At 42.2% G+C, this 23,200-nt stretch overlaps 2 protein-coding genes across 2 annotated transcripts in view; one reads left to right on the forward strand and one right to left on the reverse strand.

The window, feature by feature from the left end:
* Positions 1-274: 274 nt before the first annotated feature.
* LOC103373544 (polyadenylate-binding protein-interacting protein 2) lies at positions 275-5,868 on the reverse strand. The gene is made up of 4 exons (XM_008303447.1): positions 5,764-5,868; positions 5,353-5,539; positions 2,942-3,133; positions 275-1,598 (listed from the first exon to the last, which is right to left on the reverse strand). Exons 2-4 carry the CDS (start codon positions 5,491-5,493, stop codon positions 1,533-1,535), a joined length of 399 nt encoding a protein of 132 aa, XP_008301669.1. The 5' UTR covers positions 5,494-5,539; positions 5,764-5,868; the 3' UTR covers positions 275-1,532.
* A 2,290-nt stretch (positions 5,869-8,158) lies between these two features.
* matr3l1.2 (matrin 3-like 1.2) overlaps positions 8,159-23,200 on the forward strand; it is a 17,951-nt gene continuing 2,909 nt past the window's right edge. The window contains exons 1-18 of the mRNA XM_008303449.1: positions 8,159-8,255; positions 9,189-10,165; positions 11,534-11,595; positions 13,262-13,300; positions 14,201-14,295; positions 15,088-15,140; positions 15,324-15,440; positions 17,497-17,622; positions 17,702-17,878; positions 18,788-18,912; positions 19,715-20,084; positions 20,915-21,109; positions 21,184-21,277; positions 21,398-21,414; positions 21,835-21,957; positions 22,250-22,378; positions 22,588-22,716; positions 22,798-22,928. Coding sequence (XP_008301671.1) covers positions 9,374-10,165; positions 11,534-11,595; positions 13,262-13,300; positions 14,201-14,295; positions 15,088-15,140; positions 15,324-15,440; positions 17,497-17,622; positions 17,702-17,878; positions 18,788-18,912; positions 19,715-20,084; positions 20,915-21,109; positions 21,184-21,277; positions 21,398-21,414; positions 21,835-21,957; positions 22,250-22,378; positions 22,588-22,716; positions 22,798-22,928 — 2,774 coding nt within the window. The 5' untranslated portion in view covers positions 8,159-8,255; positions 9,189-9,373. The remainder of the gene's footprint in view (positions 8,256-9,188; positions 10,166-11,533; positions 11,596-13,261; positions 13,301-14,200; positions 14,296-15,087; positions 15,141-15,323; positions 15,441-17,496; positions 17,623-17,701; positions 17,879-18,787; positions 18,913-19,714; positions 20,085-20,914; positions 21,110-21,183; positions 21,278-21,397; positions 21,415-21,834; positions 21,958-22,249; positions 22,379-22,587; positions 22,717-22,797; positions 22,929-23,200) is intronic.

The raw sequence follows: 23,200 nt of genomic DNA on the forward strand, positions 1-23,200 counted from the left end.
TTGGTTCTGTGTTCTCACTGCAGTCAGGAACAAACACATATTGTTATTTAACTAATCAGAGAAGTGACATTTATGGTGGCAAAATGTGGATGAAATATACAAAATTCTATGTAATTACCTAACCTTTGAGAAACAGCCGCGATTGTTTCTTGACGAAAAGAAGTGGAATCAATTGTTAGAGGGTCAATACCAGGTTCAGACAAAAAACAGTGACGCACATTTTCTCCATAAACATTTATTTTCAAGTAATTTAAGAAAAAATAGATTTTTTTTTAACATATTTTTTTCTTTATGTGACTTTTTATACAGTACTTTCTGTGCATTTAGAAAAAAAGTCAACACGACAGTTAATGAGGCAGCAACGACAAGTCAGAGAACCAGCAGGGTGAAACACAAAGGAACCCAGAGAGGACCAAACCAAACACCAAAACTACCAAGTCACACTGGACCAGAACAGCTCTAAACTCAAGTTAATCTAAACTGGATTAGTGTTGATCTAAAGTAGATCAGAGTGGATCTAAAGTGGACTAGACCATGCCTAAAACAGATGTAAACAGTCTAAACAAGCTCAGAACCTGATGAGGCCAGAGCTGACTGGATCAAACTGAGTAAGACTAAATCTACACCAGATGAACCAAATGAGGGTGGATCAACCTGTACGGACCCTAAACTTTATCTGCAAACAAGACCTGACGTAAACTGAACCAGGCCGGATCTAAACTAGATCAGACCAACACCAAACCGGAACAAACTAGAGGCGACTGGATCCAAAAATGTATCAAACTGGTTCAGGCTAAATCTAAACAGGATCAAACTGGATTAGATCAACTCGAATCTGGATCGAACTAGATCGGACCATATCTAAACTGGACAAAAACAGGGTCAGACTGGATTTAAACCAGACCAGACCAACTCTGAAACAGATCAGAACAGAGTTGACCAGATAAAAACTGAACTTGACCTATACTGGATCAAACTGGATTAGACCAAAGCAAAATTGGATCATAGCGGAATAGACAACATCTAAACTGGATCAGAGCGGTTCTACAGTGCACTAAAGCTGACGCAAACTGGATCAGAGCGCATCTAAACCAGACCAGAGCGTCTCTGAACTGGACCGGACTCTGAACTAACACAGTAAAACCAACCGTGCAGAAAAGTGCTTTTCGACAGGAGGAGGCGCTAAAGGCGATCAAATAAAATGCGATCACCTGGTTTGATCTCAGGTTCTATAAAAGAAAAGTGCAAATAAAAGCCGAAGGTGAGCATGGAGACAGCAGAGCAGTTTGTTCTGAGTTTAACATGAACACAAACACTCCTCTCAGCTGATTTACATTCAGAGAGTTTCCACAGACAGACGGGTGGAGGGTTGCAGTTAGCTAACAGTAATGTATTCTGAACTTGAACACGTGCGAGTGCAGAACTTTGGCAACACGTCAGGCTGAAGGTCGAGTGGCGGCTGGAAAATACGGTAGACATCTTGTCAATGATGTCACAGTGAGGACTGGGGTAGGGGGCGGAGCCAGGTGGGGTCACATAATATGTTTCTGGATGCCTGGGGTGAACTCCTTGGCGTTGGGGTTCAGACTGCTGTTCACCTGGAGAAAAGAAGAAGAAGAATGAAAGACTGACCTCAGTGGCTCTTTCAGCCTTTCTGTTTCCAATGTAGCATCCAGCAGCTTCAACTACGCAATTAGGTCAGATGAAAACAAACTGTAGTTACTGCACGTAAATCCAATAACTAGGCCAGATCTACCCCAGATCAGACGAACTCTAAACCCGGATCGTACCGGAGCTGGTTGAGACCAACACTGAACTTGATCAAACCAACTCTAAACATGATCACACCAACTCCAAAACTGATAAGACCAAATCTAAAGCTGATCCAAACAGAGCTAACTGGATCAATCTGGATCAAAACTAAATCCAAACTAAATGAGATCAGCTCTTAATTAGTACAGAACAGGGTTAACAGATGAACCAGATCAGGCTGGATCAAACTGTACCTGCACAGAACCTAAACTTGATCCAAGTGGATCTTAAGTTTATTAGATCTGATGTGAACTGAATCAGGCCGGATCTAAACGAGGTCAAACTAACTCTAAACCAGATCAGATTCATTCTAAACTGAATCAACCAACTCTTAACCGGATCAAAGAAAAGCTAAAGGGATCAAACTGGTTGGTACAAGACCAAAGCCAGATCAGACCAACTCTAAACTGGATCAGACCAATTCTAAACCAGATCCTACCAGAACTCACTAGACTAAACTGGATCAAACCAACTCTAAGCCGAATCAGACTAATTCTAAACCAGATCAGAGTGGATTTAACGTGGACTAGACCATGCCTAAAAACAGATTTAAACTAGGTGTAAACCAGATTAGACCAAAACTAAAGCTAATCAAAACAAAGCTAAGGAGATCAAATCTGAATCCAAACTGGATCACACCAGCTCTATGCTGGTTTTAAACTGGGTTACACTGGTTTAGACCATATCTTAAGTGGATCAAACCATATGAACCATATCAGGCTGGATACAATTGTACTTGTACTGAACCTAAACCTGATCCAAGTGGACTAGGCCTGATGTTATCAACTCTAAGCCAGATCAGATCAACTCTAAACTGGATCAGAGTGGATCCTAAGTGGATTAGACCTGACGTTAACTGGATCAGGTCAGATCTAAGCCAAATCGGAACAACTGTAATCCAGATCAAACCAGATCTTAACCAGATCAACCAACTTTAAATTGGATCAAACCAACTCTAAACCAGATCAGATCAACTCTAAACTGGATCAGAGAGGATCTTAAGAGGACTAGACCTGATGTTAACTGGATCAGGCCATATCTAGACCAGATCAGACTGGATCTAAGGTGGACCATTCCTAAAAAAGACTGGATCAGACCAGGTACATTCATCTGCTCAGCTGGAACTCACCACAACATCGAAGTCAGCGTCGGCGTGGACGTCTGCATCCAGGACCAGGAGGCTGATCTGCTCCTGCAGCTGGCTGATGGTCTGAGAGGGGAGGTCTCTAGACGGGATGAACCATTCCCACTGCTCCTCCTCCTCCAGCATCTCCTGGAAACAGCGCTCGATGAACTCCTCCTCCCACAGCTCCTCCTCCACCTGCAGCACAAGAACACACACCAGCAGTTTACAGACCCAACCACACGACATTTTCTCATTTGTCTAAACTTTGCTATTTTGTCATTCAAAATTTTTTCATTGTGTCATTTTAAGTCTTGTGTCGTTTTGTGTCTTGGTTGGTCATCCTTTGTCCCCTGTTGTTGAGTTGTCTCATTTATGTTGCTTTGAGTCTCATTTGTGTTGTTTTGCATCTTGATCAATTTGTATAGTGTCTTGTTTTGTCATTTTGTGTCTCGTTTGGGTAGTTTTGTGTTCTATTTGACTCGTTTTGTGTTTTATTTAGGCTGCTTCTCATTCTTGTTGCTTTGTCTCTCAATGTGTCATTTTCTCATTTCTATCATTTTGTGTGTTATTTTATTTTGTCACTGTATTTTTTTCCTTCTTGTTTTCAACTATTTTTCAAAATTCTTGTTTAAGACAGCTGCAGCTAACATTTCTTTCCATCGTGGAATATTTTTTGGGATGAATCGATGAGCTTTTCATCTCGAAGTTTTTGAATGTCTTGTTCTGTCCAAAACTCAAAGACATTCATTTCATAGGAGAGACAAAAATAAAAGAACTGAAAACAATAGCAACGAAGAAGCTGCAATCACAGAACTGACTGTTTTAATTGTAAAAACTACTCAACTGATTAATCAATTATCAAAATAGCCGGAGATAAGTTTAACTGTTGAAAAGGAGTTGCTGGGCGCCCCTATAGCTCACCTAACTGAGCAGGTGACCCATGAACAGGGCTGTAGTCCCCGACATCATGGGTTTGACTCCCACTCACGAGCCTTTGCTGCAGGTCTCTCCTCTTTTTCCTGCCTATCGCTATGGCTCTAAATAAAGGCAAAAAGCCCAACAAAAACATATTTAACAAAGAAAAGGAATTGCTGAATCGATTAGTTGTTGCAGTGTTATTATTTTATTCAGTTTATTGTTTAATGTTGGTCTTTCATGTATTTCTTCACTAAAACACTGATTTACTCACTCAGCGTGTTTCTGCAAAAGTGAAAATATTTTTATGGAAACTCCCCACAGGACACAAAGACAACCACCCACTTATTTCACTGTTGACCAACTCCAGCACTGTCAGCTGATTACACAATCAGGTCACGACTTGACCTGGATTCCAGCTTAAGAAGCCTGTTTGTTGAAACAGACCTCAGCTTTCTGGGTGGAACTTCTCATTACACCAAACACCAGATTTCCACCTATAAAAGTTTGCTCTTATGTGTTTGTTTACATCAACCGTACTTTTAAAGTAACTGCACAGGTTCTTGATGTAATTTCTCTTTTACCTGCAATCAAAAAGAGCAGGTTTCCACTTTGAAAATTCTGTTTTTCTGTGTTTTTGGAAACAAACTCCCTCTGCTCTTAACACAACAGTTTGTGGTGTCATTTCTCTACAGTCTGAGCATGAAATATCAGATTTCCACCTTAAAAGTTGGCCAAGTCTGTTAGTATATACTGACTTCATTTTCCAAAAAATGTGACTTCTCTTTCATCTACAGCTTCAACACCAGATTTTCATCTTAGAGAGTCAGTTGTTTTAGTGCTTGCAGACACTAACTTAAAGACAGCTCAGGTTTGAGGCACAATTTTATTTTAATGAGTGCATGAAACTGATTTTTTTTTTGTGGGTTTGGATACTAATTGTCCCTGATTTGCAGGAAATAAGGCTCGCAGATTCAGTATCTTCTTTTAAATCACTTCTTATAGACTCGCATTTGAGTGATGTTCTCTTTTATTTCTCTTTTAGATTTTCGCCCGTTTCTTTTCCCTTCTTATATCAGTACTGCCTGCTGCCCTGCTCTTTTTTTTAAATTTATGTTTATCTTCAGCTTTTATCCTAATTCCCCTCTGTGATGTCGTCTTTCCAATCAGTTTTACTAGTTTTATTATAATACACCTTCAGTAGTGACCCAACTTGTTCTTTTTCATTTTTATTGTGTGTATTTTTATATTTTGAGTGTTTGCCTGCACTTTTTATACGTGTTGTTTACCTGTGTTGCCTTGTCTCTGTGTGCTGTATTTCTTTGTTATGTAAAAGCACTTTGTTCTTAAAAAGTGCTATACAAATAAAATGTATTATTATATTTATATATTGCAAAACCAGTTTTTAGGTGTCAACAGGCTGCTCCTCACCTGTTTCAGTCATCACCTGTTTCAGTCATCACCTGTTTCGGTCCTCACCTGTCTGTTTCGGTCCTCACCTGTCTGTTAAACTCCTCCTCGTTCTCCATCCACATGTACTCTGCGAACGGGTTGTCCTCATTGTTGAACTGGTTGCTCAGAATCACCTCGTTGCTGATCGTCATGTTCGGAGCGGCGTTGCTGATGCTCGGGTCTTTCATGTCCCTGCTGTCCGGCGGACGGGCGGGCGGACGGACCGATGATACCCTGCGTAGGGCAAACAGGAGGAATGTGACGGTGAGCCTCGCAGCGCTGTGGCTAGCTGTGATGGCCGCTGTCTGACAGACAACAATAGCAGCGGGCTAACGACGTTCTTACAGCGAACGCGGAAAAAACATCGAATCACAGCGACACAAAACGCCTCCACGAACACTCAGCGACGGCACAGTGACGTGACAAAGGTACACGCAGTGTTTTTGTGGTGGAAATACCTGATTTGTTTGACGGTAAAGGTGTCAAACGAAGAACTCTGAGGAACTCCGGAGAACTGTAATGGCCGCGCTGCCTCTGTTTGTTTACATCTGCAGCGTCACTCTGACCTCGCTCCTGATTAGACGAGCCGCTGCGCTGCCTTCACGGACCACAGGGTCCCGTTAAAACCGATGGGAGCGGAGCGTCGGAAAGTACGCTTCCTTCTCATTTCACAAATACACTACTCACGTTTGGGATATTGTTATTTACATGAGTGCTTTTCCTATTTGGTCTGAATTTTAAAGAAATAAGTAAAAGTTCCCTTTGAATTTGCTAACAATGAATGAGAAGAAACACCATTTTCATTAGTTCAATATTTATTACCCCCAAAATTTAAACAATAACAAGGATAGCCCCAAATAACAAAAATTGACAATGACAGTAGTGGCTGTTTCCACCATTTGCCGCAATGACAGCTTGACAACCACGTCTCATGCTCCTCACAAGCCTCATGATGTTGTTCTGAGGAAATGCGTTCCACTCTTCCACAAGTGCTACACGCAGTTCTGCCAGGTCACGTGGGGGTGGAGTACGGTCATCCAGTCTCTGCTTCAGCTGGTCCCAGACCTGCTCTATGGGGTTCAGGTCAGGGGACATTGCTGGCCGTACCATATGAGGCAGTCCGACTTCCTGAAGTCCAGTTGTGACAATTCTGGCAGGATGTGGTGGAGCATTGTCATCCATGAACAGAAGGTTGGGGGTGTGCTGGTGGAACTGGGGGATGATGATGGGTTCTATGATGTCTCTGAGGTGGGAACGTGCAGTGACTGAGCCATCTACAAAATCCAAATCTGTTTTGTGTTGGCTGGTGATGCCTGCCCAGACTGTTGCACTTCCTCCACCAAAGTGAACCCTGGGGACCATGGTAACCTCGGCATATCGCCCACCTGACCACCTTCTCCATCATTTCTGTGCAAGGTGACTTGACACTCATCAGTGAACAGGACGGTAGACCACTGCTGCATTGTCCAGGTCACATGGTCTTGTGCCCACTGCAAACGTTCACAGCGGTGTCTTGGTGTCAGTGGAGTCACCTGCAACGGTTGTCTGGCATTCAAGCCAAAGCGGTGGAGTCGGTTGCGAATGGTTTGTCTGGAAACTGTAACCGCCAGGACATGTGAGAAGTCCCTCGGCAGGTAAACCAGCCGCCAGCAGTTCAACGTCCTGCTGCTCTTTAGCGCTAACGTGTCCAGCGTTACATCATCTCTCATCCACATACATATTGTATATACGATAATATTACAAACACATTACATATTTGTTATGTATAGGTCACTCTCTCAGTGTTTAGGCCCACCTACCAAGACAAAGAGGTAGGCTATCAGGGCACGCCTCCTCATCATCCTCATCCTCTGCATCCTCTGCATCCTGGCTCTTCTCGCCTGGATCCGCCTCCACAGTCGTGCTGCTTGCTCCTCCGCGAGCAAAAACAGCATCCCAGCCATGGCAGCAACCAGCACTCGATCCATTTTTCTAAGTTTTTTACTGTCTTTTCTCACCAGACAAACGTCATCTCACGCCAACAACTACCTTCCACAAATGTCAACCGCCACTGGCCCTTCCGTTACTTTTTTTTCTCAATATTTTTTTTCATGAATTAAATGGATTAAAAAAAACGCGGACAATTTGGTGTTTTACATGGTATTTGTTATGAATTTATTACAAATAAAATAAAGACACGGATAAAAAAAAAAATCACAGCCGAGCTGAAGTGGTGACGGCGGTGCGTTCATCTCAGACGTTCTGCTTCAGACTCTGAAAATATCTAATTGTAAGATCTCATTACAAGAGTAAAATATCTCGTCCTCGCATGGAAATAACACCTAACGACCTGACAATGTCTTACTGAAACGTAAAAATATCTGGTTATAACGTGAAAAATATCATATCGTTAAAGTTTATCAGTAGAACTTCAAAATATCTTGTTAAAAGTATCTCAACACAAAAATATAATTGCGACACTTTCTGAATTCGGATCTTCCAGATTTCCCTGAAGGCACCACTGTAGTCCAAACTCCTTAAATAGCCTCAGTTTACTAAACTGAACGTGAATAAACAGTGAAACCTCCATTATTTTTTGCATTTTCACAAATATAATAAAGGTTTCACAAACCACAAACTGTGTTTTAAAGAACATGTAGCCGCTATCGGTTAATCTAGTCCAGATTTGACCCGTGTAAGTATGGTAGATTTACATTACAAAAACAAAAGAGTGATTTTTTTTCGCATTTTCAAAAATAAAATAGGTCCCATAATTAATAAAAACGTGGACGGGAAAAACAGGGAGAACAACATATTACAAACACGGTTCGACCACAGCTCTTCGTGAAGACAGAGTTATCGCGATACTTTGTCATCTCCCGCGAAGTGCAGTTTTCCTTTGCGTCAGCGTCGTTGAGGGGACGCTGCTTTGCACTAGCGGCTAATCAACGGGGCATTAAGACAAGTTAAGGTAGGTCGGGTGTTTATATCCCTATTTAAAACCACAGGATGCATATTACAGACAGTAAATAGCTTTATATGCAACTTGCACATTAGGAAACCTGAACTCTGATGCACAGTTATATGCTACGTTAGCCAGCCAGTATGAGCACGTAGCAGGAAGCTAGCTGCCAAACAGGCCGGTCCGTTAGCAATTCATGTATGCGAAAGTTAGCCTCAACTGCATAGCTTAACGTAGCTTTTTTAAGGTAGCAATTTATTTAGGTAAACCTAATTACGTGTAATGTTATAAATGTTGGCAGTGCACCCTGTAATTTACAAAGGACTGAATAAAAATAGCGTTTCCTTGAAAAGTTTAAGCTTCTCGCTAATATTAGTGCAGTTAACTTAGCTGCTAGGTCCTCCATTCAACACTTGTGTTACATATTTGCACATAACTGGAGCTTCTTGAAACGCCAGATGATGTCCTAGCGAAAAAACGTAGTGTAGCCGGTTAACCGTCGCGTCTGTGAAAACAAGCTATGTGACATATAGCCGGTGTTTTGGTGCAGCTCTCCTCCTCCGTTCGTTGACTTTTTATTCCTTCACGTCTGTACCAGACTGTAATTGAGTGAGATTCCTACAGAGGCTTATTTTAATCACATCTCTCTTTGATGTTACACTGGCTCCCAGAGTTTCTCTTGCTCAGTGAGAATGTCTCCCTCACACTTTGTGTACTTCAGTTCATATTCTTCCTCCTTCTCTGAGGTGAATTCTGAATCTTTTCTATTTCTACTTTAATTCTGTTCCCTTCCCAAGTAATCACAGCTTACATTTGCTCAGGCGGCTGTTAGGGAGTCACAGTCACTCTTTCATCTGCTCATGATGCTCAGGGCGTCCGCTGGCTTCTGTTTTCTCAGTGGATTCATTGTTTGAAGATTGTCTCTACCTCACTGTGTTTCAGCTGAGATAAGACATTCTCCAGAGGAGAAGAGGAGTTCACCTTCACTTTGACCAAGTTTTCACAAGACATTAACTGAACATTAACTTCCCTGACATCCTTAAAAGTAGACTCTGCTTCATTTTTTTATCTTGACTCCTGATCACTGAGCGTACCGACGCCAGAGAGCAGCTCCACTTCGTGACGTCATGTCTCAGAAGTCACAGTCCGACGGCAGTCAGAAACACTTCGCTGTGGGTCGGGGGCTCCTGGCTGCTGCAGAGACCTTGAACTTCAACATGAATGAGCAGCGTTCCAGTCGGCAGATGGGGGGCATGACCTCAGGTGTGGGGATGGGTGGTGGTGGTGGTGGGGAGGGCAAAGACGGCACCGCCCAGATGTCCCGACATGGCAGTGGCAGCAATCTTGGCAGCACCATGAAGCTTTTTGCCAGTTTAGGGCTGTCGCCCTCTGACCTGGATGCTCTGGCTGAAATCCCTGAAGAGGACATCAGCGTGGAGACACTGCCACAGATCCTCATGCAGCTCAAGAGCCGCAAGGGGGACAAAGGAGAGCGGCGAGCAGCATCCTCCATGTCTTCTGATGCTGTGTATCGAGGAGGACGGGAAGGCTGGGAAGACGGGCATGTAGGGAGGATGGGTGGTCCTTCTCTGGGCCAGGGCTCAGCCCGGGCCCAGCCCTCTGCAGACTTTGGGTACAACTCCCTGCAAGACGTCTCCTCCAGCCGAGGCTACAACTTAAATTACAGCAGCAGCAGTGGTAGTGGTGGGGGTGGGAGCAGAGAGAGGCCGTATTCTGAGCTTTCCCACCAAGATTCCTACAGTGGGATTGGCATGGGGCCGTCGCCGTCTGACTCCGTCTTTATGCAGAGGAGGATGGGCTCCCCGTCCAATGGAAAAATCCAAGACTTCTTGGGAGTCATGCCCCCCATGTTTCCCCATGTGTGCTCTCTTTGTGACTTTGACGTTCATTCCACCATGGTGAGTACGTCCAGCCTCCTCTTTCTTTCCCTCTTGGACTAACTGTAAATGTTTCACACACTTGAGCTCAGCTCAAGTCTTCTGTCAGCGTCAGCCAATCCCAGGTGTAAGTCCTGCTCATGTTTCCAGGGACTGGAAGTCAAGTTTGCATCCTGTAAGTTTCTTGTTGTGAATGACTTACAGCATGTACCGTATCTTCATTTTGTCACACTGATACCTGCAGTTCTCCAGTGTTTTACTTTCAGATTTGGGGCGTTCCTGTTGTCATCCAGCTAAATATCTTTAAAGCAAAAGTCCATTCCTTGTCATTATCTTTACACACTGATAAACCAGCTAATGTTACAGCAAGTTGCCTGTTCTAGCTTCATCTCAGCCTCGGCGTCTGTTGAGCTCCATCAGGGCGGAAAATCCCAGAAGTCTGTGACTTACTTGAGAACTCTGTAGTTTATTAGCTCTCACAAAGTTCAGGGAGTGTCTTCATGTGCTTGTTCTGATCTCCAACATGCAAACTTAAAAGCCCCTCACCTGTTCATGGACTGATGGGAATTGGCTCATTATATAGATGACTAAGTATCAGTAGGAACAATAGGACGGTTGAAGGCAGTCGGACATGTTGAGCTTTTACCAGCCTGAAGCGCATCATTTTCACAATAATGACTTTAACCCTCTGAACTTCAGGTTTCTGGGCGTTTTTTTTTTTTTTTTCTTTCTATCTGTCACATTTTTCCTCCTTGTGAGCTGTGTTATAAAGTCCTGCACCTCCATGGAAACAGCAGCAGCACAGCTATATATATATATTTATATATATACATATATCGAGAGAGAGAGAGAGAGAGAGAGAACTCAGAAATATCTTCTGTGTGATATGACACAAATTATAAACAAAGAAAAAAAAAAGTAAGTTGAATATTTTCAGTTATTTATTTTGAAAAAACAAAACCCTGGAATTGGGTTGAGGTTCAGAGGGTTAACAAGAACATCTAAGAGAGGCTATGAAAGAAAGATTTGAGAATAAAGTTGGAGCCTATTATCATTTTGATAATAATTTTAAGCGCTCTGCCCTGTTTTTTTGTTTTACAGTGAGATGAAATTTCAGATAAAGACATAACAAAGACTCTCACAGCAAAACTTCACATTTGTTTTTGTGCAGTTATCTGTAACTCCTTTTTTTAGTTTTTGACTTTTTTTTATTTTTTATGTCAGACTGAGAATTTGGCTCTTAGATTGTCTTTGAAAGGAAATGTGGGCTAGAAAAGGTTTGAGAGTTTTTTAGATGAGATCACCAAAGGTTAATAACTGGGTAAACAGTGGTTGATTTAGGCTAAAGCAGCTTGTCTAGCATTAGTAATTCTCTGTTGGTATGTGTAGGAGTGGAACCAACACACTAATGGACTACGACATGCTGAAAACAGACGGCAGCTCCTTGACATGTGAGTCACCTTCAGATTCACTCGTGAATACAAAACATTACCAGCAAACGGGGTTTATCTGCCTGGAGCCGACACTGAGCGTCAGAGATCTTCACCTGTCTGACTTGTTCACCGGAGGGACTTCTTGAAACCTGTGGACTGTATTGAGGACGGTCACCGGTCATTTCAGTTTAAAATTGTTCAAAATTACTTGTAATGTGTCAAAAATTACAAAGACAAAATCTCAAATGAATCTGACTCATCCACAGTGATTGAAAACCTAGCCAAAAGACTTGAAACTTGTCGAGAATCACTCAAAAATGGTACAAAATGACATAAAAATGTGTCCACAATGAGGTAAAAATTGTCCCTAAATGACTGAGAATCTGTCCAAACATAAACTTGTTCGCAGTGACTTGAAACTTGTTTAGACTGCCGTAGTTTTCGGACTGTTGAGCGCACCTGAATATAAGCCGCACCCACTAGCTTTAGAAAGAAAAACAGAAATCGTACATATACAGGCCGCACTCGTCTATAAGCTGCAGGTGTCCACGTTGTAACATGAGATATTTACACAGAGAGATGTTTTAACTTTTAATTAAATACGAAGTAGATGCTTTTTTCTGAACAGTGCCTGTAACACGGCTGGTTAAGGACATAAAAACTACAGCAGCCTACCAGGAAAAGTCATTGATCGCTATCTTCATCTTCCTCCTGCGCACTAAAACCACTAAAGTCGTCTTCTTCAGTGTCCTCAGGAGTTGAACAGCCTCAGAATCACTTCGTCACACACTTCCTCAGTCTCTCTGTCGTTGTCGCTCTCAACGTCACTTTGGTCTCGAGGCAGATTCGTGAAAATCCATAAATTAGCTGCATCGTTGTTTAGGCCGCAGCGTTCAAAGCGTGTGAAAAAAGTAACAGCTTATAGTCAATTCGTCCAGAATGACCCAAGATTTGTCAACAGTGAGTTAAAATGTGTCCAGTCTGAATCAAAATTTGTCCAAAATGACATAAGCTTGCCTACTTCAAATTTGATTAGTCAAGATTGATCCCAGATTCATCCAAAATGACATTGACTTGTCCACACTGATTGAAAACTTGTCCAAAATTCCCCAGAATTTGTCTATATTGACTCAAAAACATGTTCAGAATGATGTAGACTTGTCCACAGTGACGAAAAGCGTGTTTAAAGTGACTTGAACATCATCCACAATGAGTTAAAATTTGTCTAGTTGGCCCAAAATTTGTCCAGAATAAGTCAAAAGTTGTCCAAACTGACATAAACCTGCCCATAGTGATTAAAAACTTGTCCAAAGTGACTTACAAATTGTCCAGAACAAGTTATAAATTGTCCAAAATGACTGAGTCAGTCCAAATGACACAAGCTTGCCTGCATGGATTGGAAACTTGTCTAAAATTACCCAAAAATCTGTCAAGAACAGCATAAATCTGTGCACAGTAATTAAAAAATGTGTCCAAAATTGTCCAGAATAAGTTCTAATTTGTCCAAATTGACCCAATGTTTGTCCTGAATAGTAAAGACTTGTTCATTCTGTTAAAAATTTGGCAGAAGTGAAGAGAAATAAATGTCCTAAAACCCAGTAGGTTTAGATGCAGTGAAATTCTGTTGTAAAGGATCTGCTTTTCGAGCCACAGTGCAGTGAGATATGTTTGTCCTGTGTTTCAGGTATCCGACATGGGATCCTGGCATGGCCTCAGGAAGAGGGTAAGACCCACAGACCTCAGTGTTCCACGTTGTTATCGTCTGTCTGTAAACTCCTCTCATCACCAGTCAGCTGCTTCAGGAAAAACACCAGATATTGGGAAGTTTAAAATTCATATTCAGAATTCTCCAGCATGAGATAAATATTTAACAGTGAGGTTTAAAAAAGAAAAGACTCAGAATCAGTCCAAAACGACATAAACTTGTCCACATTGATTGGAAACTTGTTCAGAATTACTCCAAATTTGTCCAGATTGACTTCAAATATGTCCAAAATGACATAAACTTGTCCACATTAAATGGAAGCAGGTCCAAAGTGACTTGAAATTTGTCCAGAATATAGTTAAACTTGTCCAAAATTACCTAAAATTTGTCAAGAATGAGTCAAAAAGGTGTCCAAATTTACCCAAAATGTGTCCACAGTGAGTTTAAAATACTGAGAACTCTGATTCCCCCCCGTTGGTCACAACTGGATAATCAGTTGTAACAGGGAACGAGGACGTTTTTAGTTTTTACAGAATCCTGTTTAGGCAATTTAGCTTATTTGTGGTCGATTATTTTAAAAAGACACGAATAGAACAAACTGTTTGTGATGAAATATCCTGATTTAGTTAATTTTCCTGATGGAGCCGTACAGATGATAGGTTCAAGGACTGTTTGACAATTGAAAATCTGAAGATAAATATTTTTCTTGTGAATATGATGGATAGTTTAGATTTTTAATTCATTACACTACACTGTCCTGCCTGTCGGAGGTCTTATTCTACTGATGCCAGCTTAGACCTACGGAGAACCGTGCGGAACGCTCTAACTGAGGAGCTTGCAGTGACGGCTGGCTGCTAGCTGCAGCACAGAGGTGACTTCGTGTTGCTAACTGGCTCTTTGCTGGTTCCTCTGTTGCAGCGGTGGTCTTCTGGAGACCCCCAACCTGTCTGCAGGACTGCTGGGACCGACCCCCTCTTCTTCAGGACAGGCGGGAGGAATGTCCTCCAGCTGGGGTAAGAAACGCATCACGTTCTCCTCACCTCTTGTGCAGAGAAGGAAGGTCAGAAACATTTAATTTATCTGTTCAGAATTGTGAAAGGAGTCAAAAGCAATTGAATCTGAGAAAGTCTCACCTACACTTTGACCAGTTGATTTGTGTCCCAGTGGTTGTTGTGTGTCTCTTTGCGGTTGCCTTTTGTCTCTTTGTAACTGTCTGCCTTCTGTGTTTTTTTTTTTTGCGTCTGTTTGTGGCTGCTTTACATCATTTTGCATTTGTGTATGCTCTGTGGCTGTTTTTTTTGTGTCTTTCTGTTTCTCTTGGTGGTTTTTATGTGTCTCTTTGTAGCTGTTCTTGGTCTATTTGCCGTTTTCTGTGGTTGTTTTGCGGGGGTTTTTTGTATCAGTTTGTGGCTGTTCTTTGTCTGTTTATTGTTTTGCGTTGCTTTGTGGCTGTTTTGTGCTTCTTGTAGTCATTTTGCATGTCTTCCTGTTCATGTGTGTGTTTTTGCAGCTGGCTTGCATTGCTTTGTAGTTGTTTAGGCTCTCTGTTGCGGTTTTGTATCTCTTTGAGGTTGTTTTTTCTCAATGCCTGTTTTAAGTGTACTTGTTGTTCAGTGTCTACCTGTGGTCATTTTGTGTCTCTTTTTGTTTTCATATTGTCTGTTTGTGGTTGTTTTGCTTTATGCAATTCTGTCAAACTTTCTGACTCTTGGTGTGCTTTTTAAGTGATTTTGTGATCATTTTGAAAAAACTGCAGTGTTAATAAAGTTTTCCATGTCCTTACATTCATTGTGTTTGTGTGTCAGGAGGAAGCGGAGGTCCTGGACTGTTGGGGAAGAACCAGCCGGGACAGAATAAAGTTGGTTTGAACTCCACCATCAGCAACATTCACCCAGCTGATCGATCGCTCCACAGAGTGATCACATGAGAAATGCATTAGTGCTTCTGTCATCTTTAGGGTTTAACTCCTTACTATTAAACAGAGCTGCGGTTTAAACACGTGCTGCAGGACTCTGACCTGATGCTAATGTTGTGGTTCCAGCTGAGGAGCCGGGTCGTGGTGGTGAAATACGACAGAAGGCCTCTCAGCAACAAGACTCTGTTCGCCTTCACAGAACCGTTTGGCTGCCTGAGGGAGCATCTGGTCCTCAAGAACAAGGTAACGTCTCAACATCACATTCGCACTGCTGCCAGGATTATGTTTTGTTCTGTAAAAACGAGGAACAGAAAATATTCTGGCAGTGTCACTGGATGAACTATTAATTATTTTAGTATCCATCCACAACAGGAGGAACTCTGCGTTAAGAGCAGCTCTTTTAGTTTTGAGTTAGTTTTCAAAACCACACAACTGACTTGTTAAGATAGAAATCAGAGAGCTGTACTACGAAGCAAATTTGCCATATCCAGGCTTTCTTTGTGTAAGTCGGCTCGACAAAACCAGGTGTCATTCATTACAGGCATGTGTATCAGGTCAGGACGCACAAAAGTCAATCAGCGCCAAGCCCTAAACCCAAGAGGAAGACCGCCATTTTGAAAAAAACAGTGAGAATTTTGGTGATTTTTCGCTTGTTTTCGGCCATTTTCAAAATGTATCTCCTCATAGGGGGAAGGTCGTACACACCTGACATTTGGCAAGCACAATCTACAGGATGTGGTGATTAAAAGTTCTAATAACGCTCTGCAAAAGTCTGACGGTGTCAAAATGGTGGCCTTCTGAATTGTGATCATTCGCCGTCAAAGACGAAGTGTGTCTGATGACCCTGTACATCTCCAATCTGCCTCAAACTTGTCAAACAGTCTTTTAAAGATTGAAATCTGGTGTTTAATGCACAGATTAATGAGAAATAATATTATGTTTTTTTTAATATATTTTGGAGTTAACTGTCACAGACGCAAAACAATCAGACTTTTAAAGACGAGGATGTGGTGTTTAAATTGGAGGTTAAAGAGAAATTACAGCAGAAACACTAGATATTTAAAGTTAGTTTTCAAAAGCACACAAAAACATTTAAAGATGGAAATCCAATGTTTCATTCTGATTAAACTGACATTACACTAGAAGCTAAGTTAGCATCCATAGATTAAAACATACCTTAAAGATAAAAATCTGGAGTTTCATGCACTAAAAAAAGGTAAATTGCTGTAAAAAAAAAGAAAAAAAGAATAAATTGCTGTAAAAAAAAAGAAAAAAAGAACTCTGATTAGTTAGTTTCCAAACACACAAACTTTAAAAGATGGAAGTCTTGTCTAAAAGTTGCAGGTCAATGACAAATAACGTTAAAACCTGCGTTATGGGGCACCCCTATAGCTCACCTGGTTGAGCGGGTGACCCATGAACAGGGGCTACAATCCCCAACGCAGCGGTTGTGAGTTCAAATCCCGCTCATGACCCTTTGCTGCAGGTCTCTCCCCATTCTTCTCTCCCCTTTCCTGTCTCTCTCTACTGCTCTGAATAAAACCTGCGTTATTTTGAAGTTAGTTTCCAGAGGAACTGACTTGACGATGAAAATCTGATGCTTGTAGGCTAACAGGAAATCATAGGAGAAACTTCATTGTTTTTCTAGAAAGATAAAATGGGAGTCTGTAGGCACCCAAAGAAAGACATTTCAGGATGGAAATCTGGTGTTTGCACAGATTAAAAGGAAATTACACACAGACGTTGTGTCAGTTTCCAAAAAACCCCAAAAAGATTTGGAGTGTCGTGCACTGAATAAAGGCAGATTAAACCAGAAAACGTTCTTTTTTTAAGTTAGTTTTTGTAAAACACAAACTGCCTTTAAAGATGAATAAATCTGAGGTGTAATTTGTCATCGGTTCTCACATGGAAAACTTCACTGTTTTACCTGAAAGGTATAGTTTGTGTCCATGAGCACAAAAAACAGACATTTTAGGATTGAAATCTGGTGTTTTTTTTAACCTGGTTCGTCTCCTCTGCAGTCGGCTGCTTCATGTGAACACTTCAGTCAATAACATAAAGACAGCTGTTTATTTATCCCACAGTTTCCCACCATCATCGCGCTGGTGTTTCCAATATGTTGTCGACACGTCCAAGAAAAATGACCAGCATTACTGCTTTAAGAACACAATGTCATAAAGATGTTTTCTGTGAGACAAAGGCCTGGAAGTGTTGAAATGAAGTGATAAAAGCTCTGGATGGTTGAGGCTGTTCTGAAGATGACAGAAATAAAAGTGTCTCTGCTCTCTGCCTCCATCAGGCCTTTATGGAGATGAACTCACACGAAGAAGCCCTGGACATGGTGAACTACTACGAGCAGCATCCGGCGGCGCTGTATGGAAAACCCATCACCTTCTACCTGTCGCAGAGGCTGCTGGTCATCGAGGTGATGCCATTTCCAGACGAGCTGCTGGAGGTGCGACCAAACGAACCTCCGTCAATCTGTTTTTGTCTTTGATTGTCAGAAGGAGGATCGAGCATCGGACAAGCTGATCGACAGACCGGTCAGAGACATCAAAGGTCACGGCAGCAAAGTGGTTTTCTTCTCCAATCTGCCCAGACAGGACGAGAAGAAGAGGGAGCTGCTGACCATCGCTGGGCGCTTCGGCATTGTAGAGAAACACCTGTTTTTAACCGACCAGGTGAGCTGAGAATGGTTAGAAATGACATTTGGTAAAAATTTTGTTCAACTCAGACAGTAATCCAGATGATTTCCTTTTAGCCCTCAGGACTCTGAGCAGTTTCTGGGTGTTTTGTTTCACTTTTGGGCTCATTTTTCCTCAATGTGGGCTCATTTTTCTTAATATGGGCTAATTTTTGCTCACTGTGGGCTCATTTTCTGCTATTTTGGCCTCTTTTTCCTCACTGGGGGCTCATTTTTCCCTTACTGTGGGCTAGTTTTTCTCACTTTGGCCTCATTTTTCCTCAATTTGGCCCAATTTTTCTTCACCGTGGGCTTATTTTTCCTAGCTAGGGGCTAATTTTTCTTCACTATAGCCAAATTTTTCCTAGCTGGGGGCAAATTTTTCTCAATATGGTCTCTCTTCGTCTCACTGTGGGCTGTTTTTTCCTCACTGGGGGCTCATTTTTTGTCAATATGACATCATTTTTCCTAACTGTGGGCTAATTTTTCATAGCTGTGGACTGTCTTCTGTGCACTTTGACATAGTTAGAATGACACTAATCAGAAAAAACAAACATTTCTTTGGTAATTTATAGCAGAAAGAAGCATTTTAATTTAACTATACATATTTTTTTCACAGGTGACATGGTGTCATCCTAACCGGTGGGTTGTTGTGTTTCCATAGGGGTGCAGGACTTTATATCGCAGTGAAAAATGAGCCACAGCTCTGAGTTTTGAGGGTTAAAATGTGCAAAAATAAGAGTTAAGGTTAGGCTAATTTAGTTCATTGCCAGCTGTAGTTAAAGTGTTGTTTATGGGGAGTAGCTCTGATTTAATTTCTGACAGAGTTATGAGCACCTTTAGGTCCTCTCAGGGGTTAAAAACAGAGACGTTGGTGCTACAAGGTCTTAAACTGTTGTGTGTTCAGGCATTTGTCCAGCTGGGAACCGTGGAGGACGCCGAGATGCTGGTGAAGTATTACAGCGTGAATCCTCTCACCATCAAAGGAAGGCCAATCCGCCTCAACATCTGTGCCAAATACAAAACCCTGAAGTGAGTCCAGACACCATATCCTGTTTCACAAACTGCACATCCTCGATTCCTTTCCTTGACTCCTCATGTCTTAATCCCTCCCACCAGAGATTTTAGCCATGTGATAAATACACGTGAGCGAAAAATAAAACATGCTGGATTGATAAAGTAAATGGTTCAGAAACAATATACAGAGGAGCCAGTTGTTGAAGATACATCCAGCATGCTGGAACGTCTTTCTACGGCTGATGTGTGGAGCAGAGTAGAGAGAAAGAGTCTGTAGATGCTGGAAACGTGTGAATATTTATTTTCAAAGTGATTTAAAGTTTATCTGAAGTGACGCACACTTGTCTAAACTGTCTCAAAAATATTAAACTAAATGCAGCAGCTGTAAAGATGTAAATGCGTTCCTAGACAGAATGACTAAAATGTGTTCAAAATGACATAAATTCATCCAAGTGACTCAAAACAAAATCCAAAATGACATAATCTTGTCCAAAAGGTTAAAAAAAAAAGTGTTAGTTGATTCAAAATTCATTTAAAACAACATAAAAAGCCCCTAAATCATTCTATTGCTCTCTTAAATACAGTGAAAATAGTGTAATATCAACTTTAAAGTCTCAATTTTGCAATTTTTTTTTCCCACTCTAGCAAACCTCCTTGATTCTTGATATTCCTGATGTTCAGTGTTTTAGGAATTGAGACGTCCTTTGCTTGATGCATGAAGATTGATTTCTGAGTGTTGAGGAGGAAGATGAGCCTCTGCATTCACCTGGTTGCCGTGACAGCAACACCATTGGTTCTGACTTTCTGCTTTCTTCAGTGTGAACCGCAGACTGGGAGGAGACGCTCAGAGCCGGAGGAGACCAAGCACCTCCTCCTCCACCTCCAGGACCTCCTCATCCAAGTCCAGCTCCAGGACCAGAGATGAGAAGAAGAAGAAGGAGGAAGAGGACGACGGCAAGGTGAAGCCTGAGGAGAAACCGGCAGCGGTGAAGGAGGCGGTGGAGGAGGACGAGGAAGAGGAGGAGGAAGAGGAGGAGGTGTCCGGAGTCCTGCAGGGAGGAGAGGAAGGAGGGGAGGAGGAGGAGGTGGTAACCGATGGAGATGCTGACGGGGAGGAGCCAGAGGGGGCGGAGTCTGTGAAGGAGACTGTGGAGGAGTCATCGGACATTAAAGAGGACGACAAAGAGGTGAGGATTTTAGACAGGAAAAAAACCTGAGCATCAAAAACACTTTGTTCCTTATGTGTTGTGTCTTCCCTCCTGGTTCTGACTGATTCTGCATGACTGACACGGCCGTGTTTTCATGCTGAACTGCAGGCAGTGTTTCCACAGTGCAGAGAGGAGACGACAAGAGAGACTGAGAGGAAACTAGAACATGCTGGATCAATAAAACAAATGCAGCACGGCTCAGAACCAGAGAACAGAGGAGCAGGTTGCTGGAGATACATTCATAATGGTGGAACATCTTTCTAAAAGTTTGTTGAGCCTGGAAATAAATATCTAAAGTTTATCTTAAATACACGAGGCACTGAATGACAGAATGAAATAAAAAATTATAAAAACAAAAATAAATGGCTGTGAAGAGACACAAACCACAGACAGATGAGAAAAATCTGACAGAAAATGACCCAAATCTGTGCCAAAAAAAGGGATATGAAATGACACAAAACCAGAAAAACGAGCCACAAAATGATCATAATAAGACAAAAAATGACTAAAAGGAGACAAAACTGTCCCAAAGAGACACAAAATGAAAGATATGAGACATAAAACAACAGCCACAAAACAGACAAGTCAAGAAAAATGAAACACAAAATGATCACAATAAGACACAAAACGACAGAAAGGAGCAATAACTGTTCCAAGGAGACACAAAATGAGAAAAACGAGACAAAACATCAAAAACAACATGAAGAAGACCAAAAAGAACGACTACCAAGAGACATGAAGCAGCAAAAACAAGACACGGTGAGAAAAATGCCGATTTCGTAACCTCAACGTTGTTAAAATGTTCACAGGTTCCCGACGCCAGCGACATCACTGCTGACACACCTGGAGATGTGTGTGAGGCTGAAGCCCAGCAGGGGGCGGAGCCTGAGATCCAGACCGAGCAGACGGAAACCGAAACCTCAACCGACGAACACAAAGACGAAGCTGCCGTGGACGCCGCAGAGAGCTCGGAGGCGGTGGAGGGAGATCTGCCCGAACACATGGTAGGAACCGTCAGAACCAATTCAGGGTAAATGGAGCCAACAGAGATGTTGATGAGCTGCTGCTGCTGCTTCAGTTTGAACAGGACTTCCTGGAGAACATGGAAGACTTTGTGACGCTGGACGAGCTGGGAGATGACGAGGACGAAGCCGGAGGGTCGGACGCCATCGGTACCCAAACACTGAAACCTTACTGTAGTTTAATCAGACGTTAAATGGCCTTTCTGGCTGACGTCCTCCTGCTGTCATGACATTTTAAAACCTAATGTTTGTGTTTCTTCTTCTCTGCAGACAACACCAGGCGAGGGGTGAGTGTCTGCCTCTTACATCCTTCATATCGTTGCTTTATATATGTATTGTACATTTGTTAAATGTTCAAAAGCAGTAGTTAAATGTGTGAAAAATATTGAATAAATGTCCCAAAAATATTAATGAAACGTGTGGAAAAACATTGAATAAATGCAAAAGATATCTCATAAATAAAAATAAAGACAAAAATAAATAAAATATCAAAGGCTATCTAATAACTGCCTTAAAAGTTTCAATTTAAGGATCTGAAAGCTTAATCAGATTCATAAGATCCTAAGTTTTACTGCTTCGTGTAAAACAAAAGGCAGGAAGATAGAAGAATGAGAACAGCGTCACCTTTAAATATCAAAACGAAAGCCATCGTCCCTGAGAGCTGCCTCTGACTGAAGCCTCTGTGTTGTTGTTGTTGTTTATGTCAGGGCATGAGGGTGGTCAACATTGTCGGCTTCAGGAGGGGTCACAACTTCCTCAACGAGCTGCTCGGACTTGCCAAACCTTTCGGGAAAGTGGTCAAACATCTGGTGCTGGACCTGCGACCGGAGGTACCATTTTGTGTCTATCATGTTTTGTGTTATTTTTTTGTCTCCTTGTGGTTGGTCTGTGCCTTGTTTTTGTTGTCTTCTTTTATTGTTTTGTTTGTCTTTGAAGCAGTGTGGTCTCCTTCGTTTCATTTTGTGTGTCGTTATTGACGGTTTTATTCTCGATTTGGTCTCGTATGTCCATTAGTCGTCTCCCTTCTGTCATTCTTGTGCCTCTTTTTTCACTTGTGAATCCCGCTGATGCTCAAAAGCAGCTCAAAGAATTCAGTTTTTCTGTCTCCTTCCTTCTCGTCAGGCGTTCCTGCAGTTCGATACGGAGGAAGAAGCTCGAGCGATGAACAGGTTCTACAACAGCAACGTGGTGGCGTCTGTGTGCGGTCGCCCGGTGAGGGTCAGCCACTCCATGAGCTACCCCACCATCCAGGTGAGTGTCCTCCAGGTGTGGAGTCACGACACCAGCTGCTCTCATCACTCTGAAGCCGAGTTCAATCAGTGTCTGGTGCAGGAAGTGTGTGGCTGCACTGGCTCAGATTTAGTTAAGAATTTGTTATTTGAGGTCCAAACTAAGTTCCATAAAAGATTTTGGTTTGTCGACTGTTTAAAATGTTCGGTGTCTTTGTGTTTGCGGTCCAGTGCGGCTCCAGCAGGGTCGTGTATGTCGGTCAGCTCCCCAGCAGCAAGTACGCAGACGAGGACATCCTGAAGCTGGCCGAGCCGTACGGGGTCGTCCGCAAGTACTTCCTGAACCGGATCCGGAGAGAGGTACCGAGCACCGCAGCCGCTTTTAGCTTCAAACCGTCTGCTGCCGCCGCCGCCTAACGCAGTGTCAATGTCCGTCCTCAGTGCTTCATCGAGATGGAACGAGCCGAAGATGCCGAGAAGATGGCAGAGAGCTACAAAGTGAAGCCGCCGAGGTTGGAGGGCAAACGCCTGACCGTCTACGTCAGCAGGAAGTACAGGCAGCTCAAACATGGGTGGGCATCTGCTACCAGACCACTTTAAACGTCAGCTTTAACCTTGTTTGGGTTCATATGACCAATGGAAGAACATGATATGTTCAAGGACTGTGGGAAAGTAGAGAATTAGTTGATTGTTACTGTGTCGTTTTGTTGTTGTAGATGCAGAAATACTTTTTTTTTATAAACTTCATGTACTTGAAGTTTGTTTTAAAGGTAAATGGTCTCAGATTGGGACTAAAGATATGTGTGTGTGTGTATATATATATGCATGTATATGTATATATATG

This window comes from Stegastes partitus, unplaced genomic scaffold (genome assembly GCF_000690725.1).
Source record: "Stegastes partitus isolate 25-593 unplaced genomic scaffold, Stegastes_partitus-1.0.2 Scaffold2008, whole genome shotgun sequence".
NCBI lineage: Eukaryota > Metazoa > Chordata > Actinopteri > Pomacentridae > Stegastes > Stegastes partitus.

Coding starts and splice junctions, on each gene's coding strand:
- LOC103373544 (XM_008303447.1), bottom strand. CDS start 5,493: ATGAAAGACCCGAGCATCAGCAACGCCGCTCCGAACATGACGATCAGC. Junction 3,134..5,352: donor AGGAGGAGTTTAACAGACAG/GTGAGGACCGAA, acceptor CTTGTGCTGCAG/GTGGAGGAGGAGCTGTGGGA. Junction 1,599..2,941: donor ACGCTGACTTCGATGTTGTG/GTGAGTTCCAGC, acceptor TCTTTTCTCCAG/GTGAACAGCAGTCTGAACCC.